Source organism: Amaranthus tricolor, chromosome 6 (genome assembly GCF_026212465.1).
Source record: "Amaranthus tricolor cultivar Red isolate AtriRed21 chromosome 6, ASM2621246v1, whole genome shotgun sequence".
NCBI lineage: Eukaryota > Viridiplantae > Streptophyta > Magnoliopsida > Caryophyllales > Amaranthaceae > Amaranthus > Amaranthus tricolor.
Window position 1 is genome coordinate 27,743,372 of NC_080052.1, and position 21,896 is coordinate 27,765,267.

Below are 21,896 nucleotides of genomic sequence, written 5' to 3' on the forward strand. Positions count from 1 at the left end.
TATATTTTTTCTTTTTTTATAATCCTTTTACTATTTAAACTTTATCCTTTTCTTTTAAAACTATTACTACTAATCTTTAAAATTTTAACTACATTTTAAAATTTGTCATTTTAAATAAATTATAAAATATAAATCGAGAGTCTTTTAATTTATTTATTTCGATTGGGTTGATCGGGTTATTAATTTGAGATATATTATTTTATCGTGTAGATAGCGAATTCGTAGACAAAGATTATTAGGAGTGTACGTTTGTCTAGGATCGCGTGACAAGGTAATTCTCAATTTCCATCTAATTAGGACTATCCCATTAATATTACGTGCTAAGTGATAATTAATGTATTTAAATAGAATGCATGATTTTATATGACATTATTTTGTATGATATTCTGTTTTATATATTCTCAAATTAAATCTACTATTATTTTTGTCAAACTTAAATTTATAATTACTATTTTGATAAAATTTATATTATTATTTTGATAACGAAATTAAATACTTATAATATTATTATTTTGATGAAAGTTATATTATTATTTTAATAATGATTTTAAATGCGATTGAATTTGGGAAAAAAATATTATGATATTAATATTGGAATTGAATATTCTTGAGATATATTTTTCTTGGGAAAACCTATGATCATAAAATAAAATGTATAATGTATGTTTGATTACATGTTTGTGTGCACGCGACTAATTATTAAAATATATTAAATCACGTAAAGTGTAACATGAGAGAAATGAAGCTCTTATATTTGTTGTGATCCAAGTATAAGGGTGATGAACAGGTTTTCCTGTTTGGTTAGTATAGCTGCCGACAGGTATTATTATTTCTAATACTTGATACGATATTTGGTCTTCCTTCTATTTGTTGTGATCCAAGTAGAAGCGGTGTGCACACTAGGGTTCCCTGAGACTACTCTACTGGCCTTGAATTATTTGGGGTGACAACCTCTTGATGAAGTAGGTATATGGGTAAAGTCTCGGCCTACTGGCATTCTCGTTCCCTCAAATTAAAAATTGATTATGTGTTTGTCATACGAGTTTTTCCCTTGTTTTTCTTGCATTCTTATGTTGCAGGTTATTGATTGCGTGGAAATCGTGGAGTGATCACCTAGAAACATAGCTTTTATTAGAGTCGTATTTCAGTTTAAATTTTACCTTAAGTTGTTTAAATTTTATATGAACATAGATTGCGGTTTTAGTCTTTTCTTATGTTGTAAGACCCTTTGTTGGATTTAAAGTTACTAAGTTATTTCTTAGTCGTTAAGCCTTACATTTATTTTATTAGAAATGGATGTGGCAGTAACACTCCCATGAGTAGGTTTTGGCTCATGTTTTTCATTAAAGGTGTTTTCAAAAGTTCGACCTATTTAGAGGGTGTTACAGAATATTCTAGAGATAAACTTATAACTCTATGATTTTTCATGGATATCTACAAGTTAAAATATATTTATAAATATTTTATTTGATTCGTCTCATGTATAAAATTTTATTATATATTTATTATGATTATTTATGAAAATATTGATAAATATATCAAATCTCAAACATATGCGTCCAAAACAGTTTAAAAAGTAAATGAAAACGTAAAATAGAAATGAGGAAGTAGTACCACCTAAGACCCCATTCTTTAATTAAGTTTAACCTATTATACTTAAGACCCCATTCTTTAATATTTTTAACTTATTATATTAAATCGAATGAATTATTATTATTGATTTATAAATTTGATTATCATTGATTGAACCTGTCTTTTGAATTGTTAGATCACTCATTTATGTGTTTTTTTTATTCTAACTATAAACAAATCAATCTCATTTCTATATATTAAAGTTTGAATACATGGATAAAACTAAGTATTTACTAACATTTTTTTCTAAGTTAAAGATAATTTTTTGGTGACTTACGTAATCTAATCATGGACTGTAAATCAGAAAAAAAATTGTATTTGGTTAATTTTAGGCTATTTTTTGACTATTTTTAGCCAATTATAAATTTAAAAGGCGAATTATCTTACAAAATATATTAAACCAATCCATACGATAATCTTCCCTACACAATTAATGTGTAATAAATCTCTATCGACTGACATTAAAAAAGTCGATTTATTTTTTAGGATTAAAATAAAGTAAGAGAAGGAAGATAAAGATACAAGTCATACAATTTATTTAGCTCAAACGGAGAAGAAAAAACTATATGTATACAAGTACTCCATTATAGGCCTATATTGAAGTCTTTAGTTCCATTTAAAGAGAAAGATGTTGAAACAATTTGGGATTATTAACATTAAAAGACCAACAAATTTATTAATTAATTTCGTGTCCAAAATGAAGCTTTTAAGTCACTTTCTGATCTGATTTATCAATTGTCGTTAGATATCAATAAAGATAACGACTTTAATTAGATGGGTCCTCATTAAATTCAACCATTAAGATGTAAACATTCAGATATCACCCATCCTATCAATTTACCATTGCCAATAAGTAGAACTGTCAGGTTCATCGGTTGGGTTTAATTGGTCACAAATTCTAAAATATTGTTTGGCAAACGATTGATAGCTGATAGCTGGTAGGTGATAACTGATGGTTGATAGTTAAATGCAATGACTGATTTGCTCAGTTGATTTTATTAACTGGTTTGACCAGCTGATTTTGAACTCGCTCCTATGAGCACCTTGTTCAAAAACAACTTATTCATAACAATAAGCTGTTTTAACCAACTAATTTACCAAATATTAGCATCGGCTAATTCACCACTAAATCTCTAATTATATCAAAATAAGCTAAAATTGTCAAATAAACTATTTTGCTAAACTCCCCTAATTTAATCACGATTATTTATAAATAACTATATAAAAATAAAAATAAATAGCAATTAAATAAACAAAAAGAGAAAATGAAAAAGTTACATAAAAACCCTTCTATATTAAATCATGCCAAGTAAAGAGTGATTTACTTGGAAATAAATCACTTTGATTTACTTAGCTATCCTCTTAATCCGTCGTGTTATAGATTTGTTATTATTTATTTGATCGCTATAAAATTATAAAGTAATGGCTAAAATATTATATGTTTTTTTATTATATTTTGTTTAAAAATAACTTTTTAAGTCATAGTTATGCAATATTAAACTTTAATAATAAAAATTAACAACGTAATAGTAGGTTATAAGTAAAAAATATTGATCTAAAACTTGGTTTATAGAAAAATGGCTTGAATTAGTTGAAAAGTTGATTGAATTAAAATTTCACGGTATTTTTCAAAATTTGTGCTAATAGATCTTCATAACTAAATGTCCTTGAGATAAAACATTACGTAAAATACTTATTACGTAAAGTACTAGTAATTTGTATAATACTACATGGCAGAGAACATACGCTAAATATATAAAATTGTACACAATTTGAAATTTCTTAAGTAATTATAGAAGAAGTAATATTATGTTTAGTATTGTGAGTTACAAGCTTATAATATAGCCAAAGAGATGCAAATGAAATGTTTTGCAAATGTAAGGTTTTCAAATAAAAGCTTTGTTACTTTCATTACATATTATGATAGAAATACCAAAAAACTTTGCAAATAAAAGGTTTAAAACTTTCATTACATAACAAATACCAAAAGACTTTGTAGCAAATAAAAGGCCAATCATTTAATGAAATTCACTTTGTTGCAACATAAGTTAGAACTAATAACTAATAATCCTTCAAAATTACTCTCTTTGTATCATAGAGTTATTGTCTTTAATTATTGACTATGTATTTTATAGTAGAAATTAAAATTTATATCAAAACAAAAAGGTCAAATATATGTGCATTATGTTTGGGCAAAAAAGTCAAGTATATCACTTGGTAAGATGATTTCTAATACATGAAAATATGAAATAGAATTTCTGGTAAAAATAATTAAATTAAATGAATTCCTTTTACATAATATTGTTGAGTTGTTAGCTGAATAATAATTTTTAATTTTACGTCGGTTGATAATTTAAGTTATTTTATGGTGGATGAATCAAACTTGTATATAGTACATGTATTATTGTATTATTGTATTATTGTTGTGACTGCTTGAATGAGCCACAATATAATATAAACAAACAATTATGTTTTTTTGTTTACAACATTTCATGTATTGCTTAAACAAGCATTTATCTTACTCATTCGAGCAATACATCTATGGACCTTCTACTTTATTATGGATTATAATACTCATCGAATAATAGAGTAAAAAAAAAGAGCATATTGATACTTATTTTGATTGATTGCTCAATATTTTAGACTTTTATTCACATTTATATTTGTTTGTAAAAGAAAAAAATTAACCGTAAAAATCAATAAAAATTATCTCAAAGTTCGTGCATAAAACAAGGTATGACTTATAATTGGTGGAGATGATACTTTCCACATGGATTTATGGTAAACATAAGCACCATTAATGTCATTTTCTTGCTCAATTACAAAAACTTTTGTAACTCCTACACTAAACAATGAAGGAGAAAAAAATTCTACTCTATTTATTTCTCACAATTATTACCATAAAACAACCATTATTTTAATACAATTTAATTCTAGTAATAATTAAGTTAATTAGGATTTCGAGGAGTTAAATTAATCAGAGTAATTAGTTAAAAAGTCTTCCGCTGTGTCAGAAATTGTATTTTATTAAAGATGATTAAGACTCAGACTTTCGGATAGTGGCAGGTTCCTCTCTCTTTGAAGACTCTTCTTGAGCCGAATGACTCTTTGACCGCACTCTCCTATATGGGTATGAGCTGCCGTCTCTCTTCCCTCCCCATACCCTGACCATAATTGTCTATGAGCGGGATAAAACTGAGTATGATAATGATTAAGACTCAAGCTATTTCACACCACTTTCTATTTAATATACCTACAATTTTTTTTTTTTTTTTTTGCAATAATCTTGTTTTTTTATCTCATCTACAAACTTATTATCTCGTTATCTTAACAATTCATCTATATTATGCATTTATTTTTTTATCTTATTTTGTCAACTCAATTTCCGATTTTACTAATTTTCGTCCCAAAAAACATACTTAATGATATACTGATTAATCGAAACGTAAAAATTTCTAAAACGAAACTTCCGAATAGAATCCCAGCCTTTGAAGGGTCCCTTTGATTTGATGTCATAGTCCCATAACACCCTTCAACAAGACCAAACTTTAACTCCCACGTCACCCTAACACTATCATACATTCATACCTCTTAAATTTTAGAAAATCAACTTTTTTAATTTGATAATTTTATAGCAATTAAAATAAAATAATAATAAATTTATATTGTTAAATTAAATTTAAAGAGCATACTTGAACAAAGAACATAATTATAGTTATAATGAATAGCCTAATATTCCACACAAGTTAAAATTAAAATAAATAAATAAAAACATATCATACCCAACACCTTGAAGAAAAAAACATGGAGATATGGCCGCTCTTAATTAATCGAAAACACTCACCCTAAACTCAGAAGCCCCAAGTCCATAACTCATGACAAGGATACACCCGTCTTTTTCACCGACTCTCTGCCCCGTTTTGGTCATTTCACTTCTTCTCCACAAAATACACTAAAAATACTACTCTTTCTTTGCTTCACCACTCTCGTCAATTTCCCTCCTTCCTTTACTTTCTCGCTCTACCTTTCTTCATGGGTAGTCGAACCCAATCTCACAAACTCAGCAATGGCCTTTACGTTTCGGGTCGGCCCGATTCTCAGCCCAAAGAGCGCACCCCTACAATGGCTTCTCGTGCTGTTCCTTACACTGGTGGCGATATCAAGAAATCCGGTGAACTTGGTAAAATGTTTGACATCACAGCCGTTACTACTACGTCTTCCTCTTCTCTTTCTCTCTCTTCTCCTAGACCTCCACCTTCTCGGGCTTCTTCTCAGCCTAATTCTGGGTCGGCCCGATCTTGGCCCAACTCCGGTCTATTACCTCCTCGTCTAAGTAGCTCTGGTTCCTTCACTAAGAAGTCTTCTGGGCCACTTTCGCTCCCTCCAACTGGGCTTATCACTTCTGGCCCAATTAGGAAGTCGGGCCAACTTGACGGGTCTGGACCGCAGCATCCCGGTTCTGGCCCAACTGTTGGTGGTGGTGGGTCTGGGAAAATGGTTTATGGGTCTTCTGTTACTAGTTTAGGGAGTGAGGGTGTGAAGTATGGGTTGAAGGTTTCTAGGGCAGCAATGTGGATTCTTGGGATTGTGATTTTAATGGGTTTGCTTGTTGGAGTTTTTCTCATGATTGCGGTCAAGAAAGCTGTGATTTTGGTGATTGTTGCTGCTGTTTTGGTGCCAATTTTTATGGGATTAGGGTGGAATTATGCTTGGAAGAAAAGGGCAATTTTGAGCTTTGTTAAGAGATTTCCAGATGCTGAGCTTAGAGGTGCTGTTGATGGCCAATTTGTTAAGGTTATAGGGGTAAGTGTTGTTGCTTTGTTTTCCTGTTTATATGTCATTTTTGGATCAGATTTTGTTTGGATTTTTTCAATATTTGATTTTTATGTTTTGGTCAAGTTGTCATTTTAATGAGGTCATTAGCTTTGACTTGGTTAATGTTAAGTTCTATGTTTTTAGTACTTGGTTTATGCTATATTTAGTCATTTCTTTGATTGGATTTTGAGTACTATTATTAGTAAGTATAAAGGATGTTGGAAAGCATTTACTCGTATGTAATCATATTACATAATGTTAGGTAGTTTGTATATTAACTACACTAAAATAAAGAGTGAATATACTTTGGCCATGGGGTTGTGTATATATATAATTTGCCATGGGAATGGGAATTGCTGCTAAAGCACACATGTTTGATGTTTTTTTAAAAGGAATGGAGTAAAAGGGTCAACCGGATGAAATGGAAATGTAAGTTAAATATTTGAATGAGAATTGAAGAAAGAGTACTAGTCATGGCCAAAAATAGAACTATAGCAATTCTTATGGGATGAACTTAAAAAAGAAATTGTAGTATTTCCCATAGGATAGAGGAAATATATCATATATCAGGTGAATTATATTGCTGTTGTTGGTGTCAGCATAGACCAATCATCCAAAGGAGTTTTCAGACAAGAAACAGATTTTCAGGTTGATGTAATGATCGGAGATTCATACTCGTGCTATATAGAGGGAACAAACCAAGTAGTGTGCTTTTAGAATATGCTGAGACTATTGTGCAAGATCTTGCCACATAGTTTAGTTTTGTGGTTTCCAATTTGGTGTAATGATTGAAGGTTCATAATACTTGAGCTAAATAGGGATAAGATTTATTACGTTAATCTTTCATCATACTTTAATGTGTGTCCACATGGTTATTTGAAGTGTTGGCTAACTCATGTGAATACTGAAGTTTGTAAGCAAAGTAGAGCTTATCACTTGTGGATTTAATATTTTTGTTGTGAGGGACAGTTTTTCTCTCTGTTAAGTACATGCATCTCTGTTTCTTTTGGCTGTTCTGAAAAGAGTTTTAGAACTTTAATTAAATTGCTATGGGATTTTCCTAGAAACGTGTTTCGAGTGGGAGAGCATGAAAATAGCAAATAGGCAAAGCCTACTTAATGCTTTATATGTAAACTTGTTTTAAAAGTGTGAAATTAAATGACCTATTTGCCGCAACCACGGAATTGGGAAGTTCAATTATATATGTAAATTAATCACTTGTCTTGGACTTATGCAATAGGAAATAATTATCTGAGAATAAGAATTTCTCTGAGAGGAAAAATCATACTAGAACAAAACTGAACTTAATATATTATCTGATTGACATATTCAATATTTGTGTGGAAAATTGTCTTAAAAAAATGAAAAATGGAAGTGTATATTGTATGATTACTTGAATAATCCCATCATTCGAGAACATGAAGCTATTGTTACTTTCTTTTTCACCTTTGTTCAATTGTGATTCGTGAGAAAATGAGGATTTATCCTACAAAACTGGGATGTAAAAGCGACTATAATAGCATTTTTACTGATGTAATCCTCCACTTGTACCTCCACAAGAAACATGTTTGGACTCCTCGCTACTGTAAAGTTCTGTAATAGCCTTGTTAACTATATAGGATATAACTTCAAAGCTAAAGTTTGAGCATAAACTTGCTTCTCTTTACAACTATTGACTTCCAACATTGATTTTTTCCTAATGAAAGGACCGAAATCACCAATAATTACATGAGATAATGGATCAAATATACACTTTTTGATGGCATTAAATGATGCCTATATATATATATGCAATGTTAGTATTTAAAGTGAATTGGGGAGACAAATCAAGTTTGCTTGCTCAGATATTCAATGTGTGAATCATCTTTAATCTGTTGAAATTTTCTTTTAACTGACCGTGTATTTAGAATGTCAGTTGTTGTGGTGTAATTGTGTAACAGTGTAATTGACATTCTTTATTATTCTAAGTATATGTTTATTACCTAAAGCAAAAAATATTTGTCTGGTTGCAGGTTGTTACATGTGGTAGCATACCTCTTGAATCGTCATTTCAAAGGGTACCTAGGTGTGTGTATGTATCAACAGAACTGTATGAATACAAAGGATGGGGTGGAAAATCTGCGAATACTAAACATCGTTGCTTATCATGGGGTTGTAGGCATTCAGAGGTCAGTTGATTTTCTTTTTTGGCACTGGCATTTGGTAGTACTTCTCTATTGGAAATTTATCTCTATCAAAAGTTTTCAGGACTTTGTTGCATATGAGCAGCTGTTTAGGGGCATTCATGATAGATGAATTATGATTTATAAGCAGAATATGATAGTCAACAATAAATTTGCAAGTTCTTATCTAGATTTAGCCTTGTTTGGTTACTTGAACATTACCGTAAGAACTCTTTCTATGATACACCCCAATCTCTCTCTCTCTTTAGTAATGAAAATATGAGAAATTACTGGAGGTAACTTGCTTCAACGCTGGGGTCCAAGGTGGTGTCATTGTCCAATTGATATACTAGTTGCAGTAGCTTCCAAGCACTCAGAGAACTCGGAAAACTAAGCTCAAGCTATTTAACAGCATCAGAGATGGAGCAATGTTTTTTCCAAAGAATGAATTAGACTAAAAGCTAAGATAGAGACACCAATAACATACTGTACTGTCTGTATCTAGATCTTCATTACTTTATTTCCTGTGACAGAAGAACATACCATACACAGCACAATGATGACTACATAAAAATGATTCTAATTAACCACAATTTTACCAATACCTCCTCTTTGTTTGATAAAATGGCTTACATTGTTGGGATTTTGGTAGTCAAATTTTGAAATTGTGTCGCCTTTGCCACCCCTTTTTGCCTAGTCTTTTTGCATCTGGTTTAACCTTTTACCTCAGAGCTAGAGTTGGGAGAAGTGGAGATGTAGGTCTGCATATTACAAACCGTTCCTACATTTACAGGGCTTACCAAAGGGTAACTCCAGTTGAAAACCTCATAAAGCACTCCAATTGGGTTTGCTTCCCAAAGATCCCAGTCACTGCATATTATTGTCTACTTTTGTAATGACCACCAGTCATATGGACCACAGCTATATTCACCGTTACACCACTACAAAACCATGTCACGATACAAAAACAAGCTACTAGCTAGACTTAAGCTCAACCAAGCTATTAATGCCAACTCTGCGGTTTTATTACTTTTTAATGAAGTATCCTGTAGCCTCAATCTAGAAACCATGGTCCATGACATCAAACAATCAACTAATTAGATCCAGTGAAGTACTGATTTCAGTATCCAAATTCTGCATTTTGTGATCAATTTCTCAAGCATCCAAAAGTTTGATGGCCACTGGAAAGGTAAGAAAGTGGAAGGTTTAGTGGAGGGTGGAGATTTAAATAAGTGAAGGGGGTTGGAGATTTTCAATGAGAGGTAGGAAAGGAGATGGGAATTTGAGGTTAAGGATTGAGATGAGAAGGAAATGGCTGATGATGATGGGTGCTTTATGTTGAGTAGACACAAAATATTGGGCACTAGTCTTCTAGTTATATCATTCACTTTTGACCTGATGCAAACCCCAAATTTGAACAAAGCACCCTTAGACTCTTAGTATTTTGATATTTTGGTGAGGCTGTAGAGACTTTCCATCGTTGTCTTCTCTTTATGCAGTGAATGTGTTTTGTGCATTGAGATGCATAGTGTAGTACTGCCTACAATAATTTCTTATGTGTGATTTATCCATTAAAAAGACTTGAAATATTCTTTGAAAAGGTTTGATCATCTATTGATCTGCTATTACATAAATGATTGACGTTTTCTGTATCTGAATCTAAAAAACTCTTGGCAGAAATATGTAGCTGATTTTTATGTATCTGATTCCCACTCTGGATTAAGAGCCCTTGTTAAAACTGGATATGGAGCAAAGGTTTCTCCTTTAGTGGAACCTTCAACAGTTGTCAATGTAACCAAACAAAAGCGAGAATTGTCTCCAAACTTCTTGCAGTGGCTAGCTGATCGTAATCTTTCGAGTGATGACTGCATAATGCGCCTAAAAGAAGGGTAATATTCTCACCTTATAAGTGGCATGCTTTGTTTTGACAAAAGAAACATCTGAAGTTAAAGCCTTTTAAGATGTCGTGTGCTGCACATTTTGGGATGGTAGTAGTTGCTTAGGCTCGTCAAAGATTCAAAGCTGGCTTTGGCTCTGACTGGGCCTCGGCAAAAAAATTGGGAATGTGGTGGTTTATATATGCTGGCTGGATGTTTTTGATTGTGCTGTTTGTTGTCAAGGATAAGCTAGCAGTGGCTGGCTAATTATTGGTCTTCGTTGGACTAGTTAATATCCATTTAATTGTGTTAAGCCTTTTCTTACTGATCTTCCTTGCGAATTTAAAGTATTCACTGCCACTTGACTAAATGCACGTCCATGGCGTATGCTGGGTTTGTTTCACCCTTTGTTACTCAAACTCAGCATTTTACCTGAATTACCCATGCTGGCTCGACGCTCGGACATGGGTACGACACTTGGACTCTTTATTTTCGACCAGGAATGCTGTGTTTTTGCCTGATTTATCCAAGTTGGACACTCGGACACGTGTCGGATATAAGTTCCTGAGTCAAAGATTGCATACTACCCTGCCCAGAGTCAGACTTGAACTAAATCGTCTCTCTAGCTATCTTTAGCTGGTACATAGAAGTATATTTATTGATACATACGTATAATTATTGTGAGTGTCTAATTTTTTTAGATCTTGAACTCTGCACTTGACAGGTACGTTAAAGAAGGCAGCACTGTCAGTGTTATGGGCATTGTGAGACGCCATGAAAACATCCTCATGATTGTACCTCCCACCGAGCCAATCTCTACAGGCTGTCAATGGTTACGTTGCCTCCTCCCGATGTATGTTGAAGGTTTAATATTGCATTGTGAAGACACTCAGAATTCCGAAGTCATCCCTGTGTAAATACATATGCAACCCTTATTTCCTCCACGAGTTTTTTTTCCTTTGAGTGAAATCCACTAGTACATATATGGCACGCGAAAAACTCAAAAATAGGGCACGTAATGCCCATTCCTCTCTGTCCATATCTTTCTGCTCTTCAAGTGTATGTAAATCGGCCTGAAGCAGATACAAAAAAGGGCTCAGAGGAGGATGCAGGTGTGTAATAAGTAAAAGATTATTAGAGTGAAGTTCTTGTAAAAATTCTGTGTTTAATCGAATCGAAACAAGATTGGGGGGAAAAGAAGCTTTCCCAATCAACACTATGAGAAAAGGAAGATTGGGATTTTCATGGTGAAGCCGAGTATATTCAAAAATGTTTAGTGTACATAAGCTACAACAGATCTAAAGAACCCTAATCTTCTATTCCTTGCATTTTTGTTTGCCTTTGCAATTTACTTCAAGGTAGAATAATTAACAGTAGTGTTTATTTATTCATTATATAAATTTAAGGTACCAATCATGTAAGCATACATAAATATATAATTTATATATCATATGGTATGTCCTGTGTTTTCTCATGGTGAATTATGGTAAATACTTGCTCGTTTATAAGCATACAAATAGTTTGTTAATGAGCATAATGACATTTCTCTTTGTTGTTTGCTATTAGTAACAATGAATAAAGTTATGGTAAATTTTTTTCTCTTGTTCATTGTTTATACAGTGAACAAACCTGGCCTTAGGCTAGGGTATGAAGACACTTATTTTAAAAATTAAATTTTTCGAAATAAATTTTGGATTTATAAAAAAAACTACTTCATTCAATTTTTCAAGTTTGGTTCAACACCAAAATAATGTGCACGCATTTTAACCATACACGCCATTTTTCACTATCATAATCGAAATGAAAAGAGAAAGAAAACTCAATAATCAATACAATTTTCAAAATATTCTAGTAATAAAGTTATTAAGTTAAGCATATATTGAAACGCCTTGTTTTGGGGTAGGCTCGAGAATCACTATAAGAAAGGAAAAGAGGAATTAATCTTCCTTGTAGACAGTAAGTAAGTCGAACTACCATCATAAGAGTTAAATTAAGTCTTTAATTACCGGACCAAACCAAGATTTGCTCAAGGCTATTATTGATATATGTATACATGAAGTAAATGAACGTTACATAAAGAGCATATAAGCAAATTGCTGCAAAATAGGGTGCAGTCTAAAGAATGTGCACAACATTAATCGTTTCATCTTTACATTCAGTGAGAAGTTGGGCAACATGTTCCATTGTTGGCCTCTTATTCCTATCCTCTTCAACGCATGAAAACCCAATCTCCACCATTTTAGCAGCTTGATTCTTGCTAAACATTCCTTCAAGTCTCGAATCCACGAATCCCTCAATCCACGACTCATCTCCATCTTGCATCTTTCCCTTCACAAATCTCGCTAATTTTTTTAGCTCCATCATGTCTTCAGGATTATCATCATCTACTAAGCAACTCGAAAGTCGTTTTCCTCTCACAAGCTCCAAGATTACGACTCCAAAGCTATAGACATCAATCTTCGCAGTAAGAGGAAGATTTGTTGTCCACTCAGGAGCCATATACCCTTTCGTCCCTCTGATTTGTGACATCTCGGATAAACCATTACAACCTCGTTGGCATAACTTTGCTAGGCCAAAATCCGAGATTTTAGGTTCAAAATCTTCATCTAAGAGTATGTTTTCAGGCTTTACATCGCAATGAATAACCCATTCTAGGCATTCATGATGAAGGTAAGCTAAACCTTTCGCTGTGCCTAATGCAATATTGAACCTCTTTTCCCATTTAAGAACAAAACTATTAGAATTTGAAAACAAATGTTTGTCTAAAGAACCATTTTTTACATACTCATACACCAAAAGTTTGTGTTTCTTTTCAGAACAAAACCCCCACATTCTAGCTAAGTTCATGTGATTAATCCTACCAAATGTGCTCACTTCAGCCCAAAATTCTTCCTCTCCTTGAACTATATTCTCCAATCTCTTCACCGCGATTTCTCTAGTATCACCCAAAACACCCTTATAAACGGTTCCATATCCGCCTTTTCCAAGAACTTGCTTGAATTTTTCTGTTGCATTTTTTAGCTCACTATAGCTAAAGCTCCTATATTGACTCAAAATAGTTCGATAACCTTCCTCTAAAGAAGCTGAAATACTATTTTTCCTAAAAAGAAAACACCAACTTGCAAAGAAAACTAGTACTTCTATAACTCCAATCACACCAACAAACGAGTATACATAAACCCATTTGAATCGATGCTTCGACAGATCATAAAACGTGTTGGGTAATGCTACAAGTTTTGGGTTCTTTCCTAGGCAATCCAAACTCGACACATTAAAGATAGCTGGTTTAGGTTTAGAGTTTTGTGCTCTCATTACTGGTATCCTCATGTACATGCTAGTCTTAGCCGGGTATCCATTAAAAAGAGCGCCTTTTGTGAAGCATTTGATTGATCCCTTCATAATATGCTTGAATGCTTGACAACGAAAATCCCCTAAGCAAAGTTTTCTACAATCCTTAAACGAAATGTTTTGAGTAGCATTGAGATCGAATCCGTAATAGTCTGCATGAGGTACCTCGATGAATCTAGATTTGGAGCCAGATCGATTAAACTTAGGCTTGCATCCTCTACTCCAATCACTTGAATCCAAGGGCTCGAAATAAGGAGGGCAAGAACATCTTGGCTTAGGTGTATATATACAAATCCCATTCCTACCACAAAGACCATGTACATTGCATAGTTTAGCAATAGCCTGCCATGTTATAGTCCAGAACCCTGAAGTACTATCTAAGCTATAAAGCCTCAAATTCCCATCATAATCCATTGTTAACCTTCTTTTAGTCCTCAAACCCGAATCAGAACTTCTAAAAACTAAAAAATCACTCGAAACAAACGAGCCTAATTCATCAAAACTTGCAACCCTACTACTATTATAGTTTGTTCTTCCATTCTGATAGAGATCATTGTCAAGATTTGGCCAATATATACTCGAAATTTCGGGACCATCATAGGTTAGTTTTAAAGCATTGTCGTTATCAAAAAAGAAACTATAATACCCTGAAGCAATGTTTAGTGAAGAATGCCATGAAACTAATTTTTTGTTCTTGGTAAAAGGTTGATTAGGGAGCAAAGTATTTGTAGGAAAATCAAAGCTTTGCCAAAAGACTTTACCATTTCGATCTTTAAGTACAAGATTACCTGCAACGACGAAGCCAAAAAAATAAACGTTAAAGGGTCGGAAAAATATGAAGAAATTGGTTTATACACAAGACGCACACGAGATAAGAGCTGACTGCACATAAATTTAATGAGGTTTCATCCTTAATCCAATTGGTATTAGGAGGAGTAACCCATCAAATATATATGTTAGTCAACCTCTTTAATTCTTATTTTTCGATGTCAGATCACATATGGGTTATTTTCCAACACTCTATTACATATGAGCCCATTTTTTTATTATTCAGCGGGAACGCCATTTTTTGTTTCAAATTGATCGAAAACAAACAACTCTGATACCATAATAAATTTGGGCTTGTACACAAGACCAACACGAGAGAAGAGTTGACTGCACAGTACTGTTAGAGTATATAATATACCCTTGGCCATCAAACATCGGCTTAAGCTTTTGGTTGAGTTGATTTCTTGACATGACACAGCCAAAAGATCGGCTTAAGCTTTTGGTTGAGTTGGTTCCTTGACATGACACAACCAAAAGGTTAAGCTGGTGGTTGATGATATATAATACTCCCTCCTATTCAGCTTATGTGTCCCATTTCCTTTTATGATCAAGTCACTTTAATTGTCACATTTCTATTTTTGGTATGGGTTTTTGACTTTTATGCCCTTAGTAACTTTATTCTATTTTCAATTATACCCTCTATTACCCATACTAATTTCCTTCCTTACATTAAAAAACCCATAATACCACTCTCTTTCGTACCCTTAGGGTCCTACTTTTGACTCTCTTTAAAATCTGTGAAAAGTTAAATGGGACTCCTAAGGTGAATAGGAGGGAGTATACTCTAACACACACGAACCCGATGAGGTTCCATCCTAAAACCAATTGGTATTAGGGGAGTAAAACATTAATTAAGTTTATATATTAGTCAACTTCTCTCTAATTTTTCGACGTGGAATCACATAAAGATTATTTTGGAAGAACAATACTAGCTAGCAATGTATGATAAAAAAAATCCTCAGGTGTTGAACTACAAGGGTAAACTAAAAATAGCCCAAAACGAACCATAATTCATGTGACACTGGGCTCGGCCCTTGCCTCTGATTACCTGAGTCAAGAAGCTCAGATTTGTAAACATCTGTTGAAGAAGTGGTAGTTTCCCAGACAATTGATCCATCGAGGTCAGATAAGACCAATGCACCATCATCTCCTCGAAGAGTTAGTTTGGAGCCTCGACCATTGACTGGTTTTTCTCGATTAGCAGTCCAAACAATAGTTTTTTCCTTAGAATTTGTGAACCAAATCGAGAAAAAGTAGGCAATGGTTGAGACATTAAAAGTATAGAACCCACAAGTGAAAGTTTTGTCGGGGGAAGTTAGGAAGTTTGAAGAAGCATCTTCCACAGATATGGATGAGCCTCGACGGAGATAATTTGATGGTATTGATGATGAAGATATTGTAAGAAAGAAAAATGTTAGGAAGAAGAAAAATGATTGTAGTTTCATGGTAAGTTTTTGTTTTGCTATAACTGTGCTAATTAGTGAATGATTAAGTGCGTTTGTTGATGTTGAATGATTTGAGCATTGTATTTATAATTGTTAATATTTCGGCCTGTTTGGTAATCAGTATTAAATGGTGGGAATGATAATGAAAAATTAATGTAAATTTGGTAGAAATATCTTGAGAAATTTAATAGAGATACATATTCTCCTTCAATAGTCTCTTTTTCTTCGCAAAAAATTCATTCCACTATATTGTCATTTAAACATGTGCTATTAAGTAGTAATGAAAAATTATGAAAAAAAATCTTTTTTATGATCAAACTTTCATTACCATGGTAATGACATAATATATTATTACATACTATAAAATTTACACTACAAATTATTCTCATTACTATCAATTATTAACCAAACGGGTCGTTTATGTTATTAAATTTGCCCAAAATATTGGGTGAAAAAAAGATAAAAAATAAAACTTGTGGTACAGGAAAAAATATGATGATCAGATGAAAAGATAGGTTAAATATGTATACTTCCTCCGTTTCAATTTACTTGCAACGTTTGCTTTTCACACAGTCCAATGTACTAATTCAATCCTTATTACTCTAATTATGTATCATAAAAAATTGTAAAAATTTGAAATTAATAATCTTTATAATGAGACGAATCTAATAAAATTTCACTTAATTATATTTTAACATATAAATTAAAAACTAATAATAAATTAAAAACGATAAATAAATGATGTCATTTTTTCTAATATTGTAATTAATATAGAACGGACCAAGTATTAATTATGGTCAAAACTGAAATAGGAGAAACTTTAGTTGAAAAGACTAAATGAAAAGTGAGGTACATTTCATACCGGGATAAAAAGTCCTTATTAGGGATGGCCTTGGGACCCTGTTGGACTCGTTTCAGACCCGCCCCTTTTTTAAGGGTCTGGGTCTTATTTTTTGAAATCCATCGAATTCGGGTCGGATATGGATCCAGAAAAATATTTGACGGGTTTGGGTCCGGGTCCCAAGGTGCAGACCCGGATTCGGACCCAGATCCGACCTCGAGACCCAGACCTTAGATCCGCCCCTCATACCTGGACTCGGACCCTATACAATTAAATATTTTTTTTACTTTGTAGTAATTATTTTGTATTTGAATTTCATGGGCTCGAACAAGTGTTTATAATACGATAATAAGTTGCTTACAAAAATACAAAAAGACTCGCAAAAGGTTCAATTTTGACAATCAAAGAGACTTTGTTTAAGACCCATTAAGGACCCTAGACCCGTCAGATCCGGATAGTCTGGATCTGGGTCTGAAAATTTTGAACCCTTAGAATCCAAATCTAAATCTATAAAAATAAAAGGGTCCGGATTCGAATCTGACCAGACCCGCCACATGACCATCCCTAGTCCTTATATATACATCAATACTTAAATCCGTCACTAGCGTGGTCTATGCTCAAGATAATCCTTATTATAAAAATTAACTAATCCTTATTATCAAATTCTATCCAAAATAATCCTTATTATAAAAATTAACTAAATTACATTGTCAATTATACTTAAGAATTAAAATTAAGTTAGATATTATACTTAAAATTCGTCTTAACATTTGAATGGATATTCACCCTATATTTTTTATTTTCATCCAAACATTTACTTAATTTTTTCTATCCTATTCACATGTTTCTCCTACCTCCAATCGTCCCATAAAATTTGATGTAATTTTATTTTTTTAATTTGTCACATATATTTTATATAATTTTGATTTTTGCTGTAAACCAAAATCTATCTTTATTAGTTATCTATATACTTCCTCCAATTCACATCAATTATCTCATTTTATTTTACGCTCTATTCAATATACTAATTTAATCCTAAATATCATCTCTAAATGTTCGTAATAAAAAATTGAAAAAATCAACTTAATAAAATTTACATTAAAACAAATTAAATAAAATTTTATTTAGCTATATTTTAACCTTTAGATTTAAGATAAAATATAAATTAAAAGTAATCAATAAGTAATATCAAAAAATTAAATAAGACTATTAATGTGAATTAATAAAAAGGATATTTAATTTATCTTTTTACTTCAACTATTATGCTTTTTCCGAAATTTCTCGTAAAATATGTCTCTTGTGTCTCATTGAATTTCTTAACTATCATTTAAAAAGCTCGCAAACTTTTTCTCAGCTCTTAAATTCAATTGTAGGTATTGCAGAGTCTACACGACAGAAAAATGAGATTCTGAGCGTGATCTAGACGCCAAATGCACAGACAAAACGAGTAATTAAGGACTTTAAATGTGTACAACCAACGTGCATGGGATGTAATATTTCAAATTTCTAGTCCAGCTTGCATCCACGGAGTTAAGACTTAAGAGTCCACACGATTTAGTTTCTCATTTGGTTTACATTTTAGACCAAATGTTATTTAGCCCTATTCAGTGTTGTCAAAAAGAAGATTAGAATTGGGCATTAGAAATCCTATAATTCGTGCTCATTTTATATTTTTAGACAAGAAATTTTCTTGTGAGAGACGGTCTCTAGTTGGTAATACAATCTCAAATTAAAAGCTTATGTTGTCATAATATGTATGAACGTCTCATTTGAGACTGTGTGTTTAGAAAATTTACGATGAGAAGATTATGAGAATACTAAAGATATATTGAAACAACAGAGATTAGGAAACAATCTATATGTAACAATATACTACATTAATCTTCTCAAGCTAAAGCACATGGAGATCACATAGTCTGATTTATTGAGAAGAATAAAGGAGAATTGATCTTGCATCAAATATGCCCAACAATTTATGTGATTTTATTTATTTTGGTTATTTATACATGAGAATTTTAATCTCTTCTAGCATTATTTTGATGATTCTGATTTAGAGTGATTTTGGTTTGATCGAAGAAGTATTACAAAAGGAAAAGCAAAATAGCTATGGAGTGTTCAAAAAGCAAAAATGTTGAAATAAAATTGGACATACATGTTTACTGTTTTAACCATAACTTTTAATAAGAAGATCTTATTGATGCAAAAATGTCGATGTTAGACTTTAAAGTAATAGATGTGGTGTTAATGAAAAGAGAGATTAAACAGCGTCAATTATAGCAAAAGAGATCAGTTTACACATATAAATGAAATAAAAAAGAAGATATATGATTAATTATAAAGGCGATGAGGGAAAACAAAACTACACAATAAATTTTTAAATCTTTTTATTTATTTAAGTTTTTTCAAAAGTTTGAAAAATAATTATAATAAGTAATTAATTAAAGCAAAAATAAGTTAAATTAATATATACTCCCTCCAATTCACTAGTAATGTCTCATTTGCTTTTTGGACACTATCATCTCTTACTCTTAATTTGTATTTTATTATTAATCTATAAGTTAAAAAATAGTCAAGTGTGCTCTTGTTTAATTCGTTTCAATGCAATAATTAATCATATTAACTTTTTATAATTTTAATTATGTACTATTAAAAATATTAAATATTAAATAAATATATTAATAGAGTGTCTAAAATAAATGAGACATTACTAATAAGCAGTAGTACTATCTCCATGATGGCGCTCGTCTCGTCAACTTGGTGGTGGTAAATGGCATTCCCTCATCTGTACCAGAGCTAGAAGTACTTATGAATTGGTTCCATTTTGGGAAACAGCAAAAGGACATTGAAAAGTCTCATAGAGAACGTGTCCAACTGGACTACGACTACCACTCCGTTCTAATATAGATGTTATATTTAATTTTTTATGCAATTTAATGTGTTATTTTGATAATTTATATAATGAACTATACACATCTAAAAATTATAAAAACTTAATATTAAGAAAGTATGCGATTAAATGATTCAAACAAGATCCCACTTGATTATATTTTTTCTTACACCTTAACCGTAATATATAAAATAAGCTTGAACAATAAATAATGTCAAAAACCCTTATATAACGAGTATTTGTATTTAAGAACGGAAAAAGTACAAAAATACAACTACAGTACTCCCTATTGTGAGTCTCTTCAAATCATTATACATTATTTTTTTATTTGAAAATACACTCTATCACCTTTTGAATTACAATTATTATATGTCTAAATTTATTTTAATACTTTTTTACCCTTTTTGATTATACTTAAAAAATTTAAATAGAAGTTTAGGAAATAAAAACTGAGTTGGAGAATAAGATAAAAGGTAAGTAAATGATAGATATGAGTGTTTAAAATAGAGAGTGTTAATAAATTTGTAAATATGATTAAAAGAAAAAGAGTCAAATCATTATCAGAAAAAATATATAAAAAGAATGAGATAAAATAAAATAAAAAATAATGTAAATTAAGAAATATATATATATATATATATATATATATATATATATATATATATATATATATATATATATATATATATATATATATATATATATATATATATATATATATATATATATATATATATATATATATATATATATATATATATATATATATATATATATATATACTCAATTCATTCTCTATATTTAATTATTTTATAGAAATATCATATTTTAACAACTTTTTGTAATTTTTAAAAATCAACTCTTTCCTGTTATTCAATCTTATTGGCACTGCCCAACGAAGGAGTAATGGTTTACTTTGAATAAGAATTTCCTCCGTGCTATAAGAGATGTACAATAAAGTCTACTTGAATGTCGAAAGGATGGGTAATACACCACAAATTAGTCGGTAGGGTGTTTGGTAATAGTTTATTGAGAAATTGAGCGAGAGTTGGATGTTGTTTTTGAACAAGCTGCTCAAAATAGCGGATTTAAAATCAACTAGTCAAACCAGCTAATAAAATCAGTTGGTTAAATTAACCACTGTAATTAATTATCAGTTACCAGCTATCAGCTATTTGCCAAACACCCCTGATATATTTTTTTTTGATTTGCGAGTATATTAGAGACTTTCCACATGCAAGGAAATGTTGAATATATTGATCTCTAGTGAGAATTAAATTCTTTTCACAATCTAATTAAAGATAAAAAGAAAATCATTTAACCACTAGACCAGTCATAAATTCTATACAAATTGATTGATTTCTAAGTAATACTTCCTCAATAAAAAATTTTGTAATAATGTAATTATCAATTATTACATGCACTTATTAAGATTACAAACACTAATTTTGGCCTTCATAGGTCTAAGTCAAAGTCTTAGTCTTATAAAGTGCAATGAATATTTGATTTTCACAACTTGAGTAAAGATTCGTGTAGATACAAGATTTTTCGCAACAAATCACAACAAATTATATACGGTCACATGTAATACTTTTATGGAGATTTATTTTTTAATGATGTAAAACATAATATGAGAAGTGCTTGGAGTAAAGTGCAAATTCTCCAATTCAAGGAGAATTTTGTATGAGTTTAAAATAATAAAAAACTGAAATTTTAATGCGACAAATTAATTTGAAAATTAGGGTTTAATTCAAAGCGCCTTAATAAGAAAAAACTTTTTGTAATTTGCTAGACTGAGCATTAGTTAGACGCGCTTACTTGGCTACACACCTTACTTACCTATGCCCAAATATAGAGTTGTATTTAGAGAGGGTAAAAGTCGCGTGCATTCTGGATCTGGATATAAAATTTATGAATACTATTTTATATAGTAAGATGAACAAATTCTAATATATATATATATATATATATATATATATATATATATATATATATATATATATATATATATATATATATATATATATATATATATATATATATATATATATATATATATAT

At 31.3% G+C, this 21,896-nt stretch overlaps 2 protein-coding genes across 3 annotated transcripts; one reads left to right on the forward strand and one right to left on the reverse strand.

The window, feature by feature from the left end:
• Window positions 1-5,456: 5,456 nt before the first annotated feature.
• LOC130815030 (uncharacterized membrane protein At1g16860-like) lies at window positions 5,457-11,995 on the forward strand. Its single transcript, XM_057681359.1, has 4 exons — window positions 5,457-6,435; window positions 8,460-8,615; window positions 10,287-10,498; window positions 11,211-11,995. Exons 1-4 carry the CDS (start codon window positions 5,665-5,667, stop codon window positions 11,401-11,403), a joined length of 1,332 nt encoding a protein of 443 aa, XP_057537342.1. The 5' UTR covers window positions 5,457-5,664; the 3' UTR covers window positions 11,404-11,995.
• A 393-nt stretch (window positions 11,996-12,388) lies between these two features.
• On the reverse strand, window positions 12,389-16,159 carry LOC130815029 (putative receptor protein kinase ZmPK1). 2 transcript variants are annotated; one of them, XM_057681358.1, is made up of 2 exons: window positions 15,668-15,935; window positions 12,389-14,622 (listed from the first exon to the last, which is right to left on the reverse strand). In XM_057681358.1, the coding sequence occupies exons 1-2, from the start codon at window positions 15,807-15,809 to the stop codon at window positions 12,602-12,604; spliced, it is 2,163 nt and encodes a 720-aa protein (XP_057537341.1). In that variant the 5' UTR covers window positions 15,810-15,935; the 3' UTR covers window positions 12,389-12,601. The 2 variants fall into 2 exon arrangements, with proteins under 2 accessions (XP_057537341.1, XP_057537340.1); XM_057681357.1 differs by having other exon boundaries at window positions 12,390-14,622; window positions 15,711-16,159.
• Window positions 16,160-21,896: the final 5,737 nt, after the last annotated feature.